Consider the following 22050-nt stretch of genomic DNA (forward strand, 5'->3'; position numbering starts at 1 on the left):
GTCCTCCCCGATAACATCGTGGGAATCGCCAAGCTCCCTATTCACTATCTGGTTGCCATGGTCAAGCAAATCTGCAGTGTGCAAAACTTTTTCGTGGAGAACGTGATCTGTGATGCTGTCACCTATACGAGCACATTAACTGCCTTGGATTTGGTGTATGGTCCGAAGAAGCAGGAACACACTTTGCACGGCTTTGGTGGGTAAATAGATGCACCTGTTCCTATAATCCTAAAATCTGGTCTGCATACTAAACGTCTATATTTAAGTTGTTTTGGCACATACCTTATATGTCACACAATATTAGGCTACTTGATGAGATATTGATGAATTGAGTTATGTATTTGGCATATTTCTTACTGGACATTTTGGCCACTGATACTTTATTCTGCTGGACAACTACACGTGATAATGGCAAAAAGCTGACTAATGTAAACCCTGTATCCAGATATGGTTTAAAGTTGTCCTTTCCTGTCCAGTAGAGGCTGGCCCTCACAACAACTGATGTGAAACATGCACCCATTATGATAAATGCCAAGGGTTGGACAAAGCCTTGCAATTATGTTCACAGATTGCGACATGGCAACAGGACTGAATAAGGAGACACTACAGGGGAAAACACTTTAAAAAGTAAAGAAGAAACAAACAAAACATGCTTATTTTATTTCTTCCTCAAGGCCAAACTGAATACTAACAGTTTGGCTCAACAATGTAGCATGGATGGAACAGCAGATATTACTGCCTCAAGGTGCAAAGACTCAAACCACTGAAAGAAAAAAATCGATCAATCAACTCAATACTAAACATTTTACAGAAGGATATCATGTTGCCTGTTTTTTGGGTCACAACCAAAGCAACAGACAGGTTTAAGATCTTTAACAGGGGAGCTTAAATGTATTGACAAGTTGCAGTGTGTCATGGCGAAGTCAAAATCACGGCCTTAAATCTATTAAAGTACAGTAACTTGAGTTGAGCCATTTATACACACAATTCCAGAACGTAAATGAACTATCACTGCTCCTGAAGGAGGAACAGTCACTTAACTGCTGTGAAAGGCTAGATGATAGCAACAACTATTGATTTTTCCACCAGTTACAAACTCTTAAGCTCTAAGCCCTTTGGCCTGGACTGCAGAAGCAGTTGCCTGATCTTCAGACACTTCCATTTCCAAACTCCATCTCTATCTTCAGTCTGACATTGTGTCCACTCAAACCGATTTCTGGGGGGGAGGATAATTTGATATTTCCTAACCAATCACTTGAAACCAAAATATCTGCCTGAATCTAATGTCTTTCAAAGTCCACACTGATGTGTAGCCATGCACACACACCTATTTTTCTTTTAAGAGATGAAGGGAGTAAAATAAAAACAAATATGATGTTGGGGATATTGACAGGGCGTGTTGATTTAGAACAGCCTCGATTGCAGCTTCTATTTTCTCTACAGCTTCTTACTATATAGCGACAACAGTTTTAGTCCCACTGTGGTGCTGATTGGCTGATTGTTAGTCCCTCAGTAGCACTCAGTGAATCAGTCAACTCAGTGGAGTGGGCAGATTCAAAGATCTGGACCCAGGCAGCAAAAGGCAGTGTACATTTTCTTGGGCACTTGGAGGCAGTGACACTGTAGTATTGCCACAGTATCCAGGCATGGAGCAAAATCTCCATACTGTCCAATAATCACGCTCTGGTTTGGTCTCTGCCAACTCTTGAGAAAAATATGACTGATCTGTTACAGCACTGCCGTAACTTGTGGTTTTCTTAGTGTTTCCTTGTGCTTCCCCTTCCCCGTGTTCTTGTGTGTATCCTCACCCTGTTAAGTTTTGTCTGTGTGCTGGCGTGGGCGTGGTCCTTCTTCCTGGTTTCCCTGGTTCCCGGCTCTGCTCACCATACTCACCTGCCTCATCAGTTCATCTACATGCAGTTTTTCTATTCCTGCTCTTCAATCACTCCCTGCCAGACTGTTGTTCAACCAAGTGGCCAACTAAGACATTCTTAGTAACTATATTCCTCATGTGTTTTTTTCCTTTTTCAGGACCATCACTCTCCTGCCATCCAGTTTCACCTGCACACCACACCAGCCTCCTCCACTCCATTCCACAGACCCCCGATCACAATCCTTCTAATTTCTTGTAACAATAAACCTTTTCCTGTGTTCCACGCTTGGGTTTCCCTCAAGTTCATAATATCATCAGCTTCTAGATCTAGGATTTTCTTTACTAGCTCATCACAAATTTGCAAACAATCATTTGTTCCACTGTCAATATTAAATATAGATCACTGAAGCTTTAAAGCACTTTTATTGGACAGCAATCGCTGTGGCCACAGGTGACAATTAGGATAATAGAACATCGAATGTTCCTCAGTTTCCCGATTGTCTTGAGTTGGTTTGGTTTCTTAATGGACGCTGGGCATCTGTGACATGCTAAAAGGGGATAGTAACACAGGTAAAGAAGATTCATAAAGTCAACTAACTGACACTATTGACATTTATACACCCATCTAAAGTTTGCTAACATTTACCACTAAAAGCTGGTTCATATATTCTGATTTCATCTGTAATAGGAAGACTTAGATTTTTTTTTTTTAAATATATGTTATTTCTTTCAAAAACAGAGATTTCTTCTTATTTTATTGATTTTATTATTTTCTTTCTTTCTTTTTTTTGCTTGAGCAAGGAACTGCATAGACATAAGAAGCAAAGTTAAGATTACTTAAAATTTTCGTTTATTTTCTCTCTCTAAGTATTTTTTTTCCCTCTGGTTACATAACTTTTGTTTAAACATCAACAGCAATAAACAAAATCACCATCTCTCCAGTTAAATCAGATAAGGAGAATCTGTAATTGTCTCTGTGTAATGGTTTGTTCAGCTTGTATTTGGATATTAAATTATTATTATTGAAACTTGCCAATTTGGGAGCACTTAGAACAAAAAATTCAAAAGCCTTTCTCATATTTGCTTGTAATGACTTTACCAAAAAAGGCAAATTTAATATCACCACACTGATTCCACTCAGATTAGCTCATCTCTTTTTAGTTACAATGTTGTGACAAACTGTAAAAACATCCTTCCTTCTTAGTTGTACATAAACAGATGAGCCACATTTCAATATCGAAGAAAACAATTAAGAAAACACTAAGAGAAGCAGTGAATGAACAAACTGTTAAATGTTAACAGTAGTGCTTAATCCTTTAAATGAGAGCGGGAAGCTTTGGTAATTCAGCAGTCATGAGTAAAGAGGTGAAAAGGCTCCCAGCCTCAGAATATATATAGAAGGATCTGTCTGAATGTAGGAGGGATTTGTGGAAGTGCACACTGGATGATATAGACTGAGAGAGACGCAGAGACAGACAGAGAAATATTGACTGAGTTAGACTGAAGTGTGTGTCTGGGGAATGGAGAATGTGGGTAGGCGTATGAACGGGGGGGGGGGGATTGTTTGTGTGCTCAATATCACGCTCCGTCAGAAGCTGTAATATCTCTTCCATTTCATTAGTTGCTACATGAATAGACTTGACATCAATCAGCGCCCGCTCAGCTGATTGAAAGAGAAGTGCCTCAGCATCAGAGAACATCACGGAGCATCATGGAACGAGCTCACAGTTTGTAGGCACTGATTGTACGATGTTGATCTGTAGAGCAGGAAAATAAATCACAGTTCGGCTTATATCCAGAATCTGGAGCAGATACACAACTCTGACACTGTGTAATCAATGGAAGGGATTTACATGTGTTTTCGAATGCATACAATATATTTTTTCATAGATGGATGCATTCTCCCACCTTCCAACATGGACAAGAACGCACCATAAACAGCATGAATGTGTCTGTTCAAACATATTATCATGCACTGATGACATAACATGTTATTCACTGTGAAGTCCCTGTAGTTTCAAACCATGCTACTACCAATAAAAGTCAATGGCTGACGACAAGGTAAGAAATAAATATATACGAATTCAAACTCTTTTGTCCACTTAAATTACACGTTTCCTTTAAAATGCTCAAAGTGCATTCAAACTGTTTTCCAGGACCAGTTTCATTCATCCTAAATGTTTCCTGGCGAGATGCACAGAGACCAGCTGAAGGCATGAGGCATTTCAGTGAGAAAATGAGCAGTATTTTTTTTTTTTTCCCTCCACCAGCGGTGGATCCTTACCAGAGTTGACAGTGCCGTCTTTGTTGATGGAGGCCAGGACACAGGGAAGTGGAGCGCTAGCTTTCTGCTGAACCTTGTCACTGGTCAGTAGTGTGAGCTGCTGCGATGTGACTGGTGAGAAGCGATAGAACTGGAAGGTGAGGTAAATGTTTGCCGGCCAATCAGGACCAACACCTGCCGTCGGTATTCTGGCAAGAGACAAGAGGTTGATGATTATTGAGAAAATAATAATCACTCATAGTGCAATATGTAAAAGCAATATGGCAATGCTGCATGTAAATAGACGCGTGAGTGATTGATTTACTACGCTGAGTATTGTTAATTTAACACCAACTGTGATATTTTTATTACAAAATCTACGTGGGGAGTCGAGTGGTATGCATGTCTGAAAATTAATGTTTGACAATGTCATTAAAAACCTAGAAGAGTAAATCACATTGAGCTAATGATTTACCTGAGACAATTCCAGAAAATAAAAAAATCAAATATGCATGTCTTGCACGTCCGAGCAGAGCCGGTAATTCAGCTTTACAGCTACTTAAAAGTAAAACCCAATAATAAAAATGAGGATTAGGACTTAAGGTGGTAAATCACACTTTAAAAGCGGCTATAAATTGGACTGCTGATTGAGTGGGTACAAACTCAGCACTACACCTTTGATTTATTATAAGTGGATGGCTTGGCTCCTTCTTAAAACTTAAGACATCATGAAAAGTAGCTATTAGATCTGTGGAGGACAGGAAGGCTTGTCTATTTGTGTCAAAAATAAGTGTATAAATGTGGTTTTATTCCGTTAACACAAAGGGAATCATTGAATGTAGTTTTTGTTCGGTAGGACTCCTATGGAGAAAAAAAACTCTTTGTGACTAAGAGAACCTCCTGGTGTTGTGTATTCCTTTTCACACAAACCACCCTCTGAGTGTGATTTCACACACACGTACACAGATCTAAACACACATTTCAAACTGCTGATGGCCCACAAAAAGTCCCGGTGAGCCTGCAAGCACTCGATTTAGCACCGAGCATATTAAATAATGAGTGAGTTTCAGGATGAGCCTCTTTCTGTTTCCGTCTGATGAACAGATTAGCAATCAGTCATCGGGCATTCAATAATGAGGAGCACAGAAAAGGCATTTGAAAACAAGCAGGGAGTGCTGCGAGGCCCCCCACGACCGCGGACAGGCCGTCAGAGATGGAGATTTCAAAGTGGAATCTAATAAGAGCGGTGTGTGACCTCTCAGTCAATCACTTGCTCTGATATTCCACTGTTAAAGATGCCGCTGTGCTCCATCTTCACAGAGGAGCAGGCATTAATATTCATTCTGTAAACAGGCAATATTGATAATTATGGCGCCCGGGTGAGAGCTAGAAATTACACTGCCTATCTACAGGCTCCCCGCTTGCCTAAGTGCTACTGCTGCTGCTGCCTAAATCCCTGCCTGCCATACCTGTTTGTCATAATTATGAGGTAACCTCAACCCACTCTACAGCAAGCCACAAATATTCGTAATGTATGTATGTGGCTCAGGTTATACTTCAGATTCCCTCCAGGTGGTCTTGAGAAAAAAAACAGAATCACATAAGCTCTCATACCTTCACAACACATGTATTAAAGTAAAAATCCATACTTTGATATTAAAATATCTGCTTTGTTTTACTCCCTCCAAGTGATAGTATGATAGCGTTTCAACTTACCCAGGGGCCTTAAATATATTTGCTGCTGTAATCTTACAATATAACTAGGTTTTTACTACCAAACCTCCTTCCAACTCGCCTGCAGAGGGGGAATTGATTTAATTGCCACGCTGTATGGAGTAAACAGGATTGTGATGCTGTGCTGGGGAAAGCTGGAGGTAGGAAACATGTCATTACTGACCTCTCTGCTCAACCTCAGTGGGGAAACAATGGATGCTCTGTGTATGATGTGTGCACAAACAACTACTATGGTAAGGCAGGTTAATTTGGAACCAGAAAGTCAGTCTGTAAACTCTGATAGAAGTTTACACCGGGGTGTCCAAAACTTTTTTGAATGGGGGCCAGATTAGACAATGAGAAGATATCTGGGGGCCAGCTGCTTCTCTCATCATACAGGTTATTAATAAAAAAATCCCATACACATGAGACCAACGCAACTGTTTCATCCTTAAGTGAAAAGGTATTCAACTTTCTGAGGCTCCTGAAAGCAGCAGCCTTTGCGATCGACTTTATGCTTCTTTGCTGTGGCCATGACTGCTACCTCACAGGAAATGTGTGCTGTTAGGTAACCATTCATTTGCTTGTTTATCGCCTATTAATGAAAACACTTAGTTCTCCCTGCATACTTTCTATATCTTGCATCTCTACCAACTGTATGACAGTCTTGCCATTGTGAGGTGAACGGAAAACATGCAAAGTGATCTTGATTGATTAACCAATATTGTGTGGTGGGCCGCATTTAGTTGTTTTGAACAACAAGCCGTGGGCCATTTAAAATCATTCTGCTGCATAAGCCCCTGGGTCGGTCTTTGGACATGCCTGGTTTAGGTAATAATTTTACTGTTTGTCTCTCATGGCTAACCTGGGGGCTTGTTTACAACCTGTCTGACAGCTCATGCTCTTTGCTTAGTCTGACTTCTCTCTAGCGATGTCACCTTGTCCCCAAACGAGAACTATTTACTACTAGCCAGTGCGCTGGCTACTGTGGCCCAGGGTTGAAGCTGCTCCTGTCTGGCCATCAAGGTCCCAAGAACCAGCCGGAACATATATAAGAAGTCCTTTATTCCCTATGCCATACAGGCACTGAACACAGAATGACTGCATCAGGGAACATTATTATTTTATAAGATGTGCTCTCTTTTATTTTTTACTGACTGTATTGCTGCTACTTGCCTATTTGCACTACTGTATCTTCTCTATCTATCTATCTATCTATCTATCTATCTATCTATCTATCTATCTTCTGATACGTCACCTTTTGGTCTAGGAAATTGTGGAGCACATTTTTCTCTAATATCCAAAAATTCAAAGACTAACAAACTCACATAAATTTGCCACATGAACTGACAAAAAACTTTAAAAAAGATAGTTGTTGCCCCAGTAATGTTCTACTGTTTTCTTTTGGCCTGTAAAAAGATAACAGATGCTTGTTGTCGCTGTTTAGCCACGATATACCTCTTTCCTTCCCCCATTACTTATTTCCACCTGCTGCACTTGATGACGGCTGGTAGTAAATTCCCACTGATGTCATCGCATAGCATCATGTCAGCAAACAACATCCAAAGCACACATTGCACACACCATACACACAGAAAAACTAGTGACAGAGTAGCTGGTGTGTGTTGATGTGAAGATCCAAACTACACTTCCAACAAAATTCATACTTTTCACTGAAAACTGCAAAAACTTTGCACCTGTGTCACATGATTATATAGAATCATGAGAAATATCAAATATAAATTCAAATCAGTGTTATGAGTCTGCTATCATTTCCCCGTCTCTTAAGTTCTGAGCACCCTGAGGTGAATCGACATTAAGTTAATGGCATCTATTACCACACAGGAAGAGCCAAACATTTTATCTACGTATATTAATCCGAACTGAAAACAAAGCAGATCTGTCTCTTCACCCACAACGCAACATGATGGTGAGTCTATGGTGAACAAGACAGACGTGAGCTGGGTTCATCAAACTGCTGATGGTGCTGATGACAAGATAAAAGGACACAAAGAATGGTGTGTCTTGTGCCCATCCTTCCCACTGTCAGCCCCTGACAGAGGGGACGCTGGCTCCAGGGTTTTTGCAATGGGCTGCTGACAGAGGCGCAATTCAGCCCCTCGCTGACAGGAAGTGTGTTTATGTGTTTTTCTTCAAATTGCGAGCATATGTCTGCGTGCCGTGTATGGGTATGTACTTGACGTGTGTGTGTGTGTGTGTGTGTGTGTGTAGAGGATGACTGACAGGACTTTATGTATGCATGGTTTAAGTGCATTGCAGTTTTGGCTGCAGTTCAGTACAGAAAACAGAGAAATCACAAGGCAGGCTGGGAGCTGTCATGCATAAAGGATGGATCTATTCCTGTATACAGTTAAATGACCAGTGGCTCAGTGTGGAGTAGGATGCAAGCAAAGTGCTGTCAGATCAACAATGGCTGTAACAACAATGATTCTGACGTTTCTGGAAACTAAATCATTGTATTTAAAGTAATCTCTATAAAAAGATATCTGTATGTGTACGCAGAATCTGCAGGCAATGGACAATATTTAGGCATTGGAAGCATTCTGGTTTCTGTTTCTCTTTGTAGTCGGAGCAGTATTATTATAATTATACGTTTGCAGATGTTTGTAGAAATTAGCCAAAATGTTACCTGCACCTGTCTGAAGTTACTCTTTAAACTGTAAACAATGAACGGTGCAATGATCAGAAAAGCAAGTCTTTCCCCAGATATCTGCTGGCTACACCAGATCCCCTGAAATATAGGCTGCTGCCCCTAGAGGCTTTATCAGCATCAGACCGACAGAGTTCAGAGATTGTACTTACAGACATACTTCACACGTAATCTATCAAAGCATACAGGCCAAGTCTGTACTGGTCTCTATGACAGCAAATATATTGTGCAGTCAATGAGGCAGTGCTCAGTTCATAGTGACCTCTGCAGCCTCACCTTGTAAATGCCAGGAACTGGAACACCAGCAGGTTGCCCTGTAGAGGGTCAGTTTCTTCACGCTGAGGGTCAAAGGGCACAGGCTCAGTGGGGTCCAGGACTTCTGCTGCCTGCCCACTACAGTCCACGATGTCAGGGAAACCAGCAGAGTAGAGATGGGCCAGTGAGCTCCTGGAGCTGACTGAGCAGGAACTAGAGGAGAAGAGTTAAATTAGGGGAAGGTTCCAGAATCATGAGCACACATTGATCTTTCACCAAGCTGAAAAAGACTTCAGTGAAAGCCGTTCCCGATGCTTTACGAGCAGCAGGAGGTAATGTGTTTTAGCCTGTGATGCACCGGCCTCTCTTGGGTGATTTGTGGTTGTAAATGAGGCAGAAAAAATGTCTGAATGTGAGTGAAAAACCGTGCTGTTTATCGTTTCAGGCCCCGTTTATCTTGGATCAGTTCCATTGTGACTCAAGATGGTTACCTTCTGGGTAACCTGAGTTTCAATATCCGTCTGGACTTAACAAAACTGTAGTGAAACAATGATCAGACAGCATGAGGATGTCAGCAATATCCGTCAAGCAGCGGCACCACGAGAATGCTTACAGGGGAGAGACTGAGCGCGGGTGCCAAAGCGCTCCCTCAGGATTTTCAAACATAATTGGCAGTTATCTCTAATCATAGTGGCCACCTGTTTTTCTGCAACTATGGTAACATTCATAACTTATACTTTCAACGCTGACACCAAACACTCTGGGTATGATAAACACAGTGCACAGATGGCTGGCTAAAGTGCAAGCACAGGAAAATGAACGATAATGTTTGAGCTTATCATAACAGTAACGCTGCCTGTGTCCAGTCGGTAAACAGTGGAGCCCACAGCTTTACATTTGCGAAAGAATGACGCCTTGATCAAACTAATTAAGGCAACAACAGTGAAGAAGACAGTCGATTGGGTTTTCCTCTGCGGCTGTGTCAATTTCACGCTTTCAAAGTTATATCTTAATTTAGCCCGAGTGGATTAATATTCAAGCCATCATTTTTATTTCAAAGGGGGGCTCAATCAGATATGCACGGCAACTTCAATTAAACTTCTTTAGACTTCATTGTTCTTCTCAAAGAAGTGGGTCATTCCACACCGAAAACAGTCAAAAAGATGTTTTGGCTCCGAGTGAAGAGGCAGAAATGTTTCAGCCCACTGAACTGAACAGCATCGTGTCTGGATCCAAACTCTGGGATTGGGAAACTGTTTCGATGCCAGCTGCTTATTTACAGACACTCTGTGCTAATGCAATGCCTTGTTTTTGAGTTACTGTGCCCATTATTTGCAGGGTGTACTTTCGCATTCAGTGTCCCACCTCAACAGACCTGGCCGCTTTTACCGCTGCCATTAAGATATCCTCTCCAAACTCTATTATTAGCCGCAGTGTAAACTCTGAGCTCATTCCATTGCATTTTGTAACACTAAATCAAAGCCAAAACCCTCGCCTTACAGCTGGATATGATAACGAATTCTCACACAAACAAACAATGCTGAGACCATTACCCAAAGTGGGATGTAAAGGCTGACAAAACGATTTCTTTAAATTGGCTCAGAGTTGAATTCTCCTGTTTACTGACAACACGGCTACGCTACCAAGTGAACACATGCTGCCAATTAGTGAGCCGATCAATATCCTTCTGTAGATAGCCAGACAGTGAACCATTGTGGTAATGAAGGACTGTACTTGTGTTCACGGAGAGATACTGGACCCGATAAAACAATCACGTGTTAAAAGGATCTTTAAAGTGGTTTAATCCAATAATGTCTCCCATCAAGCATTAGCATCACTCATGTCACACTTCTGTGCTGCAATTAAGAGGTCAGCCACACCAGAAACTGTAGCCAGGTGGCTAAATCATACTAGTTTCATATACACTAGAACATCCTTTTCACACTAAAGCGCTGACTAACAATTCAATTCCAATCCAATAGATTTTCAAGGCTACACATTATAATCATCGAGCAATATACTGACCACTGCTTACTGTTTCACAAATAATAGCTGCCTCTCTTGTTGCAATCCATATCACACAGCTGATGCCAACACCAACATATATAAAGAGTGGTATATTACTCATTTCTCACACAGCATCAGGGATAGCTTTGGGTTTCATAGAGCAGAATGATCCCAGATACTGGATTTAGTTCAGCTTATGCAAATGTCTACCCTTAGCGTGAGTAATGATGATTCAGAGGCAAACAGGGAAGCATGACAAAGGATGCCACAAAATAACACGTTCAAAGGGTACGTATGCTTTTCCCTATTTTCTGTTTTATATAAAATGTTACAAAATCGGATGTTCACAACAAACACGGCCAACGTTTCAATGACGTCAACATGTACTGAAGTAATTTCTGTGAGCAGAAAAGTCAGGCTTCAGACCTTTTAAGGCAAGGTGGCATCAGCTGTATGGTCATCTGCTCCAGACACGTCACTACAAGTGCTACATGTAGCTATATGCTAACATGAGGGAAAGATATATTCTTGGTTGGCAATGTTAATTTCAAAACATATTCCTGCAATAACATGTCTAATTGTGAAGACTTTGGTTTACAAACTGTTATTTGTGATTTTTTTCATGCTAGAAAGTGCTGTAATACTCCTTTACATCATTATGTCATTTCCCTGGCTGCATTTTGGTGCAGAGATGCCGAGATGACAAAGACCTGGAAACGCTGACTAATCAGAACAGACTGAGTTTTCAGGAGGGGGGGCTTAGAGAGACAGGTGCTAAAAAGGAGCCTCGCAGACATTAGATGAATACAAGTGTTCCCGCACAGACAGTATGAGGAAAATGAAGTCTTTTTTTGGCACATTAAAGCATTTAAGCATGTTAGTACAACCCCAAAATACAAGTATGAACCTAAAGACAAGCCTAATGGGCCTCCTTTAGAGAAATAACATCCAACATACTTTATGAAGGCTGTCCTGTGTTACTCTCGGAGTAAAAGCCATTTACAAGTAATGTATTACAGCATAATAAGATAAAACAAAATCCATCACTTAATCCTTTGTCCATTTGGCTTTCTACTTGTTATACTTTTCAGCTCTTACCATGCAGCTATTACTGAATGTTAAAATGACATTTTTTGGTTTCAAGACACTTCAATGCACTATACTAGGGATTTTCAATAGTTTTTTTTCTGACCTTATTGTATTAGTACATCACAACTTTAATAAAAACTGTCACAAACGCTTTTTATTGAATAAAACCCTCCATTTTTGCAGCATGCCTGAAGTAGACAATAGAGGGGGCTTACCTAGGCACATTCATCCCCAGGGTGATGACAGGGGCATGGACAGGGGTGAAGGGCAGCTCCTGAAGTTGGTCTCCTTCATCCTGAGCTGAAGGTGACCCAGTCCCTTCCCGCTGAAGATCCATCTCCAGATGGGCAATGTTGCTGACACCTGAGCAGGCCTGTACCAATGCAGGATGACACATACAGGAATGATTTGTCAGTAGCTTAGAAATGAAAAGATGATTTTAAAACTGCCAAGGAGAACACATTTGAATACTTATGGGGAGTGTTTATAGTTGAAATCTATGAAGAGGCCAGGAAAACTAAAGAAAAGGTGTCTGCAGTTCAGGCTGATGTTTCCGTGTATGAGACGCATGTAAAACTAAGAAGTGTGGGGGGAAAAGGAAAGTGCAGAAACATGACCCGACTGCACCACTCAGTTACCAACAGAAAGGAATCCAAGAAGGACTTAACTGACAGCCGAATGCAGCAAAATTACATAAACAGTAAGACTGTGTCATGTTGGCTTAGAGCAACTGGACATGGCAGTGATAGATAGAGCTAGTGGTGCAGTTGTCAGATTTGATTCTGGAAATGGCCTAATACTCCGGCTGCTCCAACCTGCACTTCTTCAATACACAGTGGCCATATGCCTGTTGTACATCTATTCAGTCCTTGTGAATGCCTGCATTGACTCTGAGTGCCCATCTCTAAGTTACAAGCCATTAAATAGCCCTGTCCATCAATGTACAATGTTTAGCCCCCGACACTCTCCTCTCGGTGGTCCACTCAGTGCTGAGCATCGTCATAGCATATATCAGGATGTGAGTCAGTGTTTAAAGCTGCAGTAGACAACTTTCCTTGATTGTAATTTATTTGGAACAAACAACTGTAAATCAACATGTCTGGCAGTGAAAGATGAACAGTATGACGTGCGAATATCACAAACTGTGCTCTGTTATTCTTATTTAAAAGTGATGTGTGGAAAACCAGGAGACGTCTGAGGCAGAAGGTGTAACTTTTCAATTACTCCCCACAAGCTGCTATACCAATTATAAAATCATTAATTACAGTCTGTTGGTTTGAATTTTGAGATGTCCACCTGGCTATTACTCACCACATGTGTCTTTTGTGTTGAACTGTTTTATTGCTAATGTTACAACACTGAATTTTAGCTGCTTTTGTGTCCCTTCTTTTCTACAAGGACCTCAATGACACACCTGTTTGTTAAAAAAAAAAAAAAGCTCTAAAAATAAACTTGACAAAAAGACAATACATCCCTGAGAGAAAGTGGTCAGGTGTGCCAATGCAATTTCTCAAGCAACTGGAGGACAGAATATCTGATTGTAAAGAGATAAATCAGCTCAGACAGTGCAACCTGCCCGTCACTGTGTTTTAAACGGCCGTTCTAAATTGTCTGTTGGCAAATCACATGAGAAGACCAAAACAAGCAATGTGTTAATCCATCTCTCAGTACTTCTCCATTTGTTTGCAAGTAATGTCCCAAAACAGCTGGGCACTTAAGTTTTTAGAAAACATTATTCAAACAGGAGTAAATAGTGCATTTATTGGATGATCTGTGGATTATTAAAGGCCCAGTGTGTAGAATTTAGAGGAATATTTATTCACGGAAATGGAATATCGTGTTTATAACAGTGTTTTCATGAGTTTATAATCACCTAAAAATATAAATCGCTACGTTTTCACTACCTTAAAAATGAACCATTTATATCTGCATACACAGCGAGTCCTCATCCACAGAGTTGACCATGTTGTTTCTACAGTCCCCAAGAACAGACAAACCAAACACTGGCTCCAGATAGAGCCATTCCTGTTTTTGCACCTGCATACATAGGAACCAGGAAGGACCCCAGGAAGATTAGCGGCTGCTGTGCAGCTGCTAATGGGGATCCAAATAAAATAAACAAATAAACAAAAATAAGCTCTGCAACCTCACCACTAGATGCCACTAAATCCTTCACACTAGCCCTTTAACACACGATAATTTCTCGTATAAGTTACTATTTATGGCAACAAGGCTGTGTATGTGGATTGACTCAAAGTATTATACAGAGCCCATGTTCATGACATTGAAGGAAATGTCATCTAGTAACAGTGTGGTTCATTAAAGTGTTTCAATAGTTGGTGGACAACAACAGAGAAATATGGCATCAGTGGCACCCCAGACATTTTCCATAGTAGTAGCCAGATGGGGCCACTGAAAAATGTATACGCTAGTTGAAAACTAAGTCAATATGAGAGTTAAGAAATCACATACTGATATATATTGGTTTCTTTTTTGTTTTTCTTTACAAATATTTTTACTAATTATCTGATACACATAAACTAATAATGGTACAGTTAACATTTTGATGTACCTGTATATACATGTGGTGATTTGTTGTCCTTTTCCTTAAAGAGACAAATACTCAGATTTAATTCAAAGGAGCACAGTGATTGTAAGGGAAAAAAAACATTAACTTGGAGTAAAGCCTTCTTAAGTTCAGGGGAGATTCGTGGGTTCAAGAGTTCAAGGAAACCCTGCCAGTTCAAATGTAGCCTTAGGTCAGGCTCTGGATACACAGACAATAGGTTTTGGGATCAATTCATTATGTGGGATTTGTTAATAATAAAATAAAATAAAATAAAATAAAATAAAGTATTGGCCTTCTCCTTTAAAAATAACATAAACATCTTTTGGTTGCACTAATGAATATTTGCTTTCGTCAAAAGGAGCTTCTGTTTCAAGGATGTTTTCCACAACTAGTACCAATTTACATCATTCCTTTTGGAAACTTCCAAGGACCCATACAGTAAAGCGGAACTTCATTTTTATTGTGTGAAGATGTTGTATTTTCTGTGAAACATTTGCTTCCCTTCTTGCTAAAAGAATGAGCTCAGCTGTGGTAACTTTTAATTAAACCAAAGTGCCATTGATAGTCACTTACTAATTTTGATTTAGGTAAAAGCAAACAGGACTGATGACATCATTGTGATGGTTTAAATGCCAACAACATATTGTTTATGTTTTGACTTTGAGGCAGTCTTGCATTTAATCTGCAACTGAATAGCTGATATTCTTTTGTTTAGCTTGTTATCCAATTTTTCTTTCTCCTTCACAAAATCTGCTATTTAGCGAAAGAAAAAGAACTGTTAATGCCTGTGGATCAGTTCAACATTTCTAAATGTTTAGTGGCAAACATTAATCCCCTCTTCTTGTCATTGACAGACACGCAGCTGGAGGGGTATTAGCACAGATAATTAGCTAAGGAGTGCTAATGGTGTCATTTTCCAGTCAAGTGTTTTTTTTCCTGCTCTCTGATACATGTGCATGGTTCAGTTGGCCTATCAGAGGACATGCATGGCTGTGCATTATTGGGCTTTCCATCAAACATCCTGGTAATAACCTCGACCAAAGTCATGCTGCAACATACACCATCCATGTTCCCCCTCTGATCAAACAGCCTGTGGTATAATAACCTTAGTGGATGCAAAGGCATGACGTAGAACCCTTAGCATGTTAAAGAGGCTCAAAGTAATGGCTTTTTACTGTACCTGAACCTGCTGCCATCAAGCCTGCGCTGCATGATGACATATGAGAAAGTGCTTTCTATAGGCAGGTGTGTTCAGGTTAAGGACAAGGACAAATGGAGGTTAAAACCATAGATTGAGCATGCTGATTTAATGACTCAATATGTGCACAAAAGATGTCCTAGAAACTGTTGGAGTATTAAAACTGAAAACTAATGGCAGCCAGGGGACTGGAGATACAATGCATTATACTTATCCATGGCATTAATGTTGACAGTGTTCTTCAATTTCCAGAAAAGCACTGTACGGTATCAGCTGCAGTATGAATCAAGCAACACTAATCAAGAAACCTTCACTTGAATTTAAGAGTAAATGTTTAAAACACAATGTGACCCTTTAAGGAATAGTTTTTTTTTTGTTTTTGTTTTTTTAAATGGAGTTGTATGACTAACCAATTGTCAGTATTGTTTCCTTGTTCTTCCCCTTTCCTTGTCCCTGAGGCCTGTACTATGGAGCAGGATTTGGAGTTAGCAAAGTAACTTCAGGGTTAACTCTGGGTTTTCAGTACTACGAAGCTGGTTCTCTTTTTACCAGGATAAATTATTGTGGTAACTTATGCTGAGCAGCTATCCTGCTCCGGAGCAGGTTAACTTCACAACACAGAATCGGATCACAACCTGTTAACATCCCGACCCCTGACCAATCAGATCTCTAAAGAAGAATAGTATCCATGGAAGTCCACAGTCTCAGGTAAAAAAAAGAGTAGCCTATATGCTGTTGCAGGTTTTTGTTCCAGAGCTCTATTTCCACTGGTTTTAAAACAGAGCCTCTAACAAACGGAGAGATAGATTTTAATTTATGGAAAGTTTATTACAGTCTGCAGTGACAATGTTTCTATTTTACCAGGCTCGGTCCATCATACTCACCTGTCTCTCATCAGCTCATCCGCATGCCGTATTTCTTCCCTGCCTCTCCGACCACTCACCGCCAGATTGTTGTTCAACCTTTGTGGTACATACACCTCATGGCTGGCTTAGTTCATTATTTGTGTTTTTGTTTCCTTGTGTTTTTTCGTGCCCTCTTAACCTGTGTTCTCCTTTGCTCCAGGATCATCACTCACCTGCCTGCCAGCTTCACCTGCTCACTTCACTTCCCTTCCCCGTCTGCCCACACCAGTCTCATTTGAGCCGCCTCCATTCCTCCCCACAGACCCTGGACTCCCGTCCCTTACCACCACTCCCCCTTACCATCCCTTGGGGCAATAAACCTTTTTATCACCATCCAGTCTGTATCCTGCACTTGCAATAAAGAAGTGTTTAATACGTTCCTTATTTTTATAATGAAAATGGTTTACCAAGAATTCCAGTGGGGAAATGCTACTTCATCCCCAGAAAGAGGATTTTATTTCTTTGAGACTTGCATTTATGTTTGTTCAAATAAAATGAAAAGAAACGTATCCTTATGCATTTTGTTTATTTTCGCTGTGACTCCTAAACTGGGGTAGGAACCAAAGTGTGACTTCTGCGTACCGTTACACCCCTAATACTGTATATACAGTAAGAAACAGATAAGTTGTTCTGACAGTTCTACCGCAGCACAACCTAGTCAGTCTTTCAAAACCAAATTGAATTGTGCCTTCTTTCAGCCATATTGTGCGTCTGATTATATTGTTATCTCCAGTAAGCCTGATCCACAATTCCTGGATTATTCCTGCAATATGATTCATAGCTTAGGCTATATGGATTTCGAGCATGAAATATGGGAGAAAACCCATTAAAGCTAGTGCTGTCTAGTTAGAATATGAGCAAAGTCCTTCTTAGCTGTGCTGAGGCGTAAAAGCAGGTGGACAGGCCAGAACAGCTCTGCAAAAGCCCCACAATCCACTGTGATAACAAATGGGACTGAAGAAAACTTAACAAAGAAAGTGGAATGAAGAAACGAGACAATGATTTACTGTATACACATGATGTGTTCCACGTTTGTTTAACGACCAGATAACTGAATTATAGTCACTGTAACTACAACTACATCCCTACAAACTATAGTTAGAGGCTGAATCCAAATGTCCAGACATCCCCACACTTGCAGACTCATTGACTTGTGAAGTCCAAAGTGCCGAAGGCTGTCCTGATGCATAATTCATCATGTCCGCAAGGGCCTCAAGCATACTTTCTGCTGACTTCCAGAGAGTCTGCTCCAGTTGGGGACCAGACTGTAGAGAGGGAGCATGGTATGGTACGGTCATGAGCTTTGGTTAATGACCAAAAGAATTAGACTGCAGTTACAAGCAACTGGAACAAGTCAACAGTAAAAACACTGCTGCTTCACATTGAAAGGTGTCAGCTGAGGTGGTTCAAGCAAGTGATTAACACACATATGGATGAAGGGATTCTAGACCAGGGGTCTACAACCTTTGCAATTAATAGAGCCATTCTTGACCAAAATTGGCTTTTAAAAAATCTGTGTGGAGCTGCAAAATATGTCTCAGCCTTATAATCAAGGTAACATAGCCTATTGTGTCTAAATTAACATTTGTTAATATGTTTTACCATAAGGTGGACACTGTGCAGGGCACTATTTATGATTATTTGGTACTTACATTTTGCAGAGCTGGCAGTGAGAGCAAACAAATCTGTCCATGCACTACTACATTCTCTATTTCATTCAATTTACTTTTTTGGATTTGGCATCCATAGCTAACCAGCCACTGCTATTGAGGTTAGGCAACATTTGGATTCATAGAATGAATTTCCATAGACTTCTTTTCTCAAAGGCTCAAGGAGCCACTGGACAGGGGCTAAAGGGCCACATGTGGCTCCGGAGCCACATGTTGCCTAGTCCTGTTCTAGACTCTTAACCTGTTTAATGTTGTCTGAGGGACCCACAGATGGTCATTTGAGTGGATCCCCAATAAAATTTGTGTTAAACTGGTGTTTGATGTTATATTTTATATTCTATTTATGTCTATAATTGTGTTTGTTGAAAATATGCCTGAAATTAAACAAATAAAAGCCTAAATCTGGACGCTTTACAAACCCTATATTATATTATATTAGACTATATTTATCTTTACTCCTAGTCTATGTACAAAACGAAAATGTTACATCTTGAGTGTAGAGAGCATTAAAAATCATAACTGGGATATTATGGGATAATCCATACAAAATCGAAATTAACTACTGGATAAATTCAGGAGTTCAACACTTTGAGGAATATGCTCATTCTCTCTTTCTGAGAAGAATTTTAATATTTTCCTTTTACTCATTGAGACTTTGGACAGAATAGGATCACGCCCCATGAATGGTAAATCATCATGACATGACATGAGTCAACACAGTATCAATCAGTTGCACGATCACATTATTACCATGTGGTATTATCAGGGGAAAAAATACAGTGCATCCGCTGCTCCAAAAAGCATCATCGGGTCATCATCGACAAGAGCGAACACAGCATCTGCTGTCACAGATGTTGACATGTGACATGTAATAAGGTTACAGCAATGTCTGCAGTAATACCCAACATATTTGTGAATGTGGGTGCATTTTATGAACCAAAAAATATATGGTTATCGTCTACCAGCAGTGCCTGACCTTCATGCCGTGCAACCGCTCAGACACCGTCGCCTTTTAAGCCAGGCAGCAGTGGTGCACAGAGCTTCAAAGTGCTGGGGATGAGGGCAAGCGGGCGGGCAGCCATGTGTCAGATCTGCGCGGGTCACCGCAGCGGAAACAGCGACACATCACCGACAGCATGATAATGACATCCAAAACTCAAGTTTCACTCTCAGTGGTTTCTGTGACATGACAAAGATTTTCAAAATAAGTAAACTCAAGTGATCTCACTGCCTTTATGATTTCAACACTCATTTGTTGTTCAGACTTTGGCATTATTGGGGGAATTAATAGTGTTTGTCTCCTAGATGCATCATCAGTGAGTTTACTGTGTCTTTTCAAATTTTAATGTGTCAAGGACGCAGGATGCATACCTCGCATCATCACTGCCATTTGATCTGGAAACATCTTGGGATACCACAGGAGATATCTTGGGAGAAGGACATCTGGGCTACTTGTAAAGCTCACTACCACCATGACACACACGCAGCAGAAAATGTATGGATGGATGGTCGCATAATGATAATATGAAGCACGGCCAAACACAAAATAGGTAAGATGTAATTTAGATATAAAGCAAAAATTTACCATATTGAATGTGCCCTGTGGAGTTTTCATGTAAACAAACAAAAGTTCTGTTTGCATTCAGTGTTATTCACCTGTATCCTTGTGTGCTCTAAAGGTGAGTGTGTATTTGAACTCTAGTGAGTGACTGTCTGCATGTCCTTGGGGATTCATACAGGCTATGTCGTGTGTTTAAATGTTGCTGTGTTTGAACCTTGTGTGTAAACGCACCTACGCCTCCCTTTTGAATGTGTGTGAGTACAAGGCTGTCTGTGTGTGTGCATGTGAGTGTGAGTGTGTGTGTGTGTGTGTGTGTGTGTGTGTGTGCGTGTGCGTGTGTGTGTGTGTGTGAGCGTACGGGGGTGGAAATCTTACGACATGTGACAGCTGGTGGGCCGATGCCAACGGGGAAGGATGGAGCAGAGAAGGAAACGACTGTTGCCATGGTAACGCCGAGCTGGAGTGGCTGATGGTTGGGTAGCGTGAAGTAGCTGCCAGCTGAGACAGTGAGAGCTGCAGAGAAACAATGCAAATGATTCACTGTTATTATTATGATTATGAATAACAGGGCTCAGGAATATACTTTATGCCAGAGAGACACATGTGCTGTCTCAGATGACAACAACAGACTATTACACTACTATGGCACTTATAAGCCCTTCTCACTCCACCCGCTTCTCCACCCACGATCTTTCAGCACTGTCATCCCCCAGCAGGTCGAATTGTAAACTGTTTGTCTGCTCCCTTCTTGCTTCTGAAGACTTTGACTGAAAACAAAAGAGAATGTAGCTAATAATGTGAAGGGTGCTGTTGGTCCTTATGGTTGTCTTAAGGGTAATACAAAGGAGGTAATCAGATATATCAATCACTACCAACAATGGAGTAATTATTTTTATTTTTATGTGGAGTAAAATATGATCCAAAAAGGTAAAGTGCGGCTAAAGCAAAAATAATATGTGTTATGAGTTTGTCACACCACAGAAAAATGTGTTATTAACCACCTATCCAAATTTGAGTAATTAAAAAAATTGCCAAGGATATAAAATTGGGTTTCCAAATTGCGGAAAATACAAACAGTATCCTCTGCTTTGAGTCGCCGGGGGGCGTGTCCGCTGAAGCTGAAATGCAGAATGAACCACTGCAACAGACTGTCTGACTGACTGTTGTTAGCAGCTGATGCCCCAGTTACACAGAAAGCATTTTAGCAGCTGAAGGCAGCTTTTTGTAATTGTTTTTAATGAGAATTAAGCTTTTTGCTTGTTGTTTTTGTGCTGCCAAGATCCTTGTGTTTCTGCGCTCGAAGCGCCTGCCATTTTTGCTGGAGCACTGTGAACTCCTTGAGTGGTGAGAGGTGATGGGGTGGTTGCCTGGTTTCGTATTTTACAACCTGCAAAAAGCTTTCTGTGTAACTGGGGCCTAACTCAGTAAAACAAAGCATACATGCCCCTCAGAGCTGCAGAACGATCTGACGCACAGTGACAGACTCTTGTTAGCATCTAACTCAGTAGCAAAAAAACTCTATAGTAGCACAGCACACACACTGAGCAAAAGAATGACTGCCGCTCCACAGCAACAGATTCTCAAACGCAGCTAACTCAGCAGCACACACAGTCTACAGTAGCACAGCACACACTCCCCAGGACCAAAAAACCAGAGACCCACTGTGTGGCAATAGCCTCTTGCTTAGCAGCTAATAGCAACTAATGTTAGCATCAAGCACACACCCACAGCGGAGAGCAGTACCGGCCGGCAGGTTGGGTCGCCGATTCAGACTCAAAGACTGGAAGGTACATTAGTGACAGCTATGTTGCTGGTGTTAATGTCATTACATTATTCATGTATTTATTCGACTAAAAGAGCCAAAAGAGTTCATGGTACATAGCAAACTCAACACTTAGACAGGGGGTGAACGAAACAACACTGATGCTACGAGTCCTAACAATAATGCAATACGATGCAGTACTAAACAGTTCCCAGTCTTTTCACATTTTACACAAGTATTTCCAACACGTATGATGTGTTTAGAAAGAAATACATGATTTTGCTTAGCCCAGACTTTACAGTTGTTCAAACTCAGTGTGCAATATTACAGCCACTACATTACAGGACACATATGAAAGGAGCCAACAAGGACATAAGGTGACGTTATTATAGAGAGAAAGGTCCATGTCCATGGAGTTAGGGTGGATGGCTGCATCGATAACACATCAGACTTAAATGTAAGAAACCACTGTTCATTTCCCTTTTCAAACAGTCATTCAACATTGTTTTTAAAG

The 22050-nt window shown here is 40.8% G+C and overlaps 1 protein-coding gene across 2 annotated transcripts in view; it reads right to left on the minus strand.

The window, feature by feature from the left end:
• Positions 1–22050, minus strand: part of nphp4 (nephronophthisis 4) — a 228977-nt gene that overhangs the window by 71570 nt on the left and 135357 nt on the right. For both annotated transcript variants that reach the window (XM_049581243.1, XM_049581242.1), the window contains 4 exons: positions 20150–20287; positions 12087–12244; positions 8797–8988; positions 4158–4345 (listed from right to left, as the gene is read on the minus strand). In XM_049581243.1, the coding sequence (XP_049437200.1) occupies positions 4158–4345; positions 8797–8988; positions 12087–12244; positions 20150–20287 (676 nt within the window). The remainder of the gene's footprint in view (positions 1–4157; positions 4346–8796; positions 8989–12086; positions 12245–20149; positions 20288–22050) is intronic.

The sequence above is a fragment of the Epinephelus fuscoguttatus genome, linkage group LG7, assembly GCF_011397635.1.
Source record: "Epinephelus fuscoguttatus linkage group LG7, E.fuscoguttatus.final_Chr_v1".
Lineage (NCBI taxonomy): Eukaryota > Metazoa > Chordata > Actinopteri > Perciformes > Serranidae > Epinephelus > Epinephelus fuscoguttatus.